This window comes from Etheostoma cragini, chromosome 10, assembly GCF_013103735.1.
Source record: "Etheostoma cragini isolate CJK2018 chromosome 10, CSU_Ecrag_1.0, whole genome shotgun sequence".
NCBI lineage: Eukaryota > Metazoa > Chordata > Actinopteri > Perciformes > Percidae > Etheostoma > Etheostoma cragini.
The window spans coordinates 7,339,734-7,343,740 of record NC_048416.1 but is presented as its reverse complement, the minus strand read 5'-3'; the positions used below and the strand labels follow the sequence as shown (position 1 = coordinate 7,343,740).

At 53.7% G+C, this 4,007-nt stretch overlaps 1 protein-coding gene and 1 long non-coding RNA gene across 2 annotated transcripts in view; both read left to right on the top strand.

Annotated features, from left to right (window-relative positions):
• Positions 1-184: 184 nt before the first annotated feature.
• Positions 185-2,481, top strand: LOC117952285 (piggyBac transposable element-derived protein 4-like). The gene is given in 2 exon segments (XM_034884429.1): positions 185-1,397; positions 1,598-2,481. Coding segments are annotated over 2 exon segments (2,097 nt in total).
• Positions 2,482-3,059: 578 nt separating this feature from the next.
• The window catches only part of LOC117951416, an 8,223-nt gene continuing 7,275 nt past the window's right edge, over positions 3,060-4,007 (top strand). Inside the window, exon 1 of the long non-coding RNA XR_004658181.1 lies at positions 3,060-3,069. This is a non-coding gene — a long non-coding RNA (uncharacterized LOC117951416). The remainder of the gene's footprint in view (positions 3,070-4,007) is intronic.

The window sequence follows — 4,007 nt, the reverse complement described above, 5'->3', positions numbered from 1 at the left end:
ATAACATTACAAACAGATCTAAAGGCTTGACCTCGGTCTACTAAATACATATTTAACACACACACACACACACACACATATATATATATTTATAGTATAAACTGGAGACACTTTTGTCTCGTCTACTTGTAGTTGTCATCTTACGTCGTATTGTTTTGAACCTGTGCACCGGTGTGATGTCAGCATGGCCCGTTGTTTGACTCTGGAATTGAAGCTGCATGGGGTTATTGTCAGCGGGCCCGCTCTCAAGCTCCCCGCCGAAGTGCACGTACGAGAAGAAGAGAAAGTACGAGAGGACCGCAACATAAACGACCACCACCGTGACTCTGACGGCGGGGTGTGTGCGTCAGAAGAGGGCCGATCAAAGGGCCGTTGCTTCGAGGAGAGCGACATAGAAGAGGACGAAGACGATGACCAAGGCCAAGACGATGTTGAAGTTGAACAAGGAAGACAATGTGGAGAAAGTGGGCAACAAAGGCCACACAAAGAGGATGAAGAATATGAAGAAGAAGAAGAAGAAGAAGAAGAGGTGGGTGAGGAGAGTGAAGAGGGGGAAGAGAGCGAAGAGTGGGAAGAGGGAGAGGGCAGTGAAAACGGGGACTACGATGAGGTTAGTGAAGACGAGGCCAGAGAAGACAAAGGTAGTGAAAGCGAAGAGTACGATGAAGTTAGCAAAGACCAGGGTGGCAAAGACCAGGGTGGCAAAGACCAGGGTAGAGACGACGAGGACGAGGAGAACGTTAAGGATGGCGACGAGGAAATGTTTTTGTCAAAAGACGGCAAAATCATATGGTCCTCGAAAACGTATCACCCCAGTGGCCCCCGAGCCCATCGGCGTGCCACCGAAAGAGACACAGAAGAACTAGACCGAGGCCAAAGGGGCCGAGACGGCCAACCCGCTTCTGCTTCCGCTCTGCCACCGCCGAGCCGGGGACCTACAGAGTACGCCGCGGAGCGCGTGCGCGACATACTCTCCGCGTTCCAGCTGTTGGTCACGCAGCAAATAGAGAAAACGGTGCTGTCCGCGACCAACCTTGAGGGCTGCAGGCGATACGGCAAGTCCGGCGAGTGGAAAGCGATGGACGCCACGGACCTGCGAGCCTACCTCGGGTTTCTAATCCTCGCGGGCGTGTACAGGTCCCGCAACAAGGCCTTGGAGAGCCTGTGGCACGAGGAGAGCGGCAGGGCCATTTTCCGCGCCACGATGCCGGTCAAACGGTTCCACTTGTACTCGCAACTGCTGCGCTTTGACGACCGCGAGTTGAGAGCCGAAAGACTAGCCTCGAACAAACTGGCGGCCGTCTGAGACGGGTGGGACGCGTGGACGGGCTGGCTGCTGAGCCTCTACGACCCGGGCCCCGACATGACTGTGGACGAGCAGCTGGTGCCCTTTCGAGGTGGGTGTCTTTGCGGCGTGTGGTCTTCTTACTGTTGTACCCCTTGTACCAGTTGTAATTTTGTGTGTGTGTCTGAGTGTGCGTGTGTGTGCGTGTGTGTGTGTGTGTGTGTGTGTGTGTCTATGTGTGTCTATGTGTGTCTATGTGTGTCTGTGTGTGTGTGTCTGTGTGTATGAGGATACTCTTAAACCTTTCCCCAGGTCGATGCGCCTTCCGCCAGTACATGCCCAGCAAACCCGCCCGGTACGGACTCAAGTCGTGGATGGCCTGCAACGCCCGCTCCAGCTACGCGTGGAACATGCAGCTCTACACGGGCAAGTTGGTGAGCGGCATGCCCGAGAAGAATCTGGGCTCCCGCGTGTTGCTGGACGTGACAGAGGGCCTGAGGGGCCCGCGGAACGTGACGTGCGACACCTCCTACGCGCTGGCCCAGCGGCTGCTCGCCGAGAGGCGCCTCACAGTGGTGGGCACAATGCGCAAAAACAAGCCCGAGCTGCCGGGGGTGTTGCTCGCCACCAAGGGCCGTGCTGTCTTTCCGTCCAAGTTCGCCTTCACGCCCATCGCCGCTCTGGTGTCCTACGTGCCCAAGAGGCACAGGAACGTGGTGCTGCTGAGCACGCTGCACACGGGCAACGAGCGGGTCGGCGCCGGCAGGCAAGCCAAACCCGACATTATCCTCCACTACAAGAGCACCAAGGGCGGCGTGGACAACCTGGACAAGCTCGTCGGCACGTACAGCTGCCGCAGGAAGACGGTGCGCTGGCCCCTTGCCCTGTTCCACAATGTCCTTGACGTGTCCGCCTACAACGCCTTCGTGCTGTGGCGAGAGCTCAGGCCCGAGTGGATGCGCGGCAAGCTCAACAAGAGGAGGGCGTTTCTCAAACAGCTGGGTAGGGCGCTTGTGACTCCGCTCATCGAGAGACATTGGCATCTGCCTTGCACGGAGGCTTCGGCCGCGCTCGTCAAAGCCGTGGTGGCAAGGTCCGCGGAGGCTGCGAGGTCCGCGGGGGCCAGATCCGGCGTTTGGCGAGGCCGAGACAATGGAAACCGGCCGTTGTCGCCGTCGGAGCCGAAGCTCAACTGAGACCGCAGAGAGTGCCCGGCAAGAGGAAGAGGTGTCAGCTCTGTCCAAAGGCCACGGATCGCAAAACGCACACCGTGTGCGGCTGCTAGGAGAGATACATCTGTGGGAGCTGCACGCAGGCCTACTGCGCTGAATGCGTGAGGCCGTAGCCTCTCGGGGTCGTGGGTAGCGGCGCCGGGTTGGCCGTCGAGGTAACGCTGCAAAGGGAGAAAACAAAAGGGAAAAGAAAAGGAAGACAAGCGGCGGACAAAGGGACGTGTGTAGTGATGCGTGGCCCGCAAAGACGACAATGAACTGAAATGAATTGAAATGTTCCTTGAATCTATTCTGAATAAAATAACAAAAATACACAAGCAAATACAGCAGGGCAGTTGACGTGAGATTATACACGTGAGGGTCCCCGCGGACCCGGAGCAAAGGGGCAAGTGTGACAGAATGAAAAGTCAATACACCGAAAGGGCCCTGTGGCAAAAAAGGATATGACAAAGATTGAAAGTAGCAACCCATGTGGGACAATACTAACTGCAACAAACTAAAAATGTGCCTTGACTCTATTCTGAATACAATAATGAACCCTTTGGGATACTTGTGTTGTGTGACATATGAGTTGAAAAACATATACACTGAGAGTGAGCAAAGAAAAGGGAACAAATAATAAATTAAATAAACCAGGGCATGTGACGTGACATTATATACACACAAAGTCCGGGGGGGACAATGCGAGAGTAGTAGAAACCCAATAAACTGAACAGGTCCCCCGTGACATGCAAGACAATACAAGGGTTAATGAGACATGTGGGTGATGTTGAAAAATGCCTTCAAAGGGGGGTGTTTTTAAAATCCAAATCCAATCACAACATGGTCCAAAAGGGCTCACCACAACAACGGTTCGAAAAGCATCCATCTCTGTTCTCCGTTTCGGTGACTTGGGTGCAAAACCCAATAAACTGAACAGGTCCTTGTGACATGCAGGACAATACAAGGGTTAAGAGGAGCTGCAATGCGGTACGTCTGTTCACCAACAGAGCGCACAAGAGAAGATTATGTTCTCCTGGTAGAGAAACTCACTCAACGCTTTGGAAAAAAAAAAAAAAAAACACATTAAGGAGGAAGCTTGGAGAACTCCGACAGGGGCGAGAGACATCAGTTGAGTTTGCAGAGGAGGTGAGACGCCTTATCAGACTTGCATATCCAGGAATAGATCTCCAGCTGCAGGACCACCTAGCAACTGATGCTTTCCTCAACGGCTTACTAAACCAAAAGGTGGCTTATGAAGTCATGAATCGTGACCCAGGGTCCCTTGTTGAGGCCCAAAAGTTTGTGGACGCCCATGAGCATAAGTTCAAAGCTGCTGTGGGCCGTGACAATGAAATAAAGAACAGGGCAAGACGCATCTCATGGGTTGATGAAGGAGACATGTGTGAAGAGACTGCTACAATGTCCCACAGGATCCAGACCCCCCAGTATGTTACGTCTGACCAGTTTGCTGCACTAATGGATCAAGTGAAGACCCTTGTTAACACAGT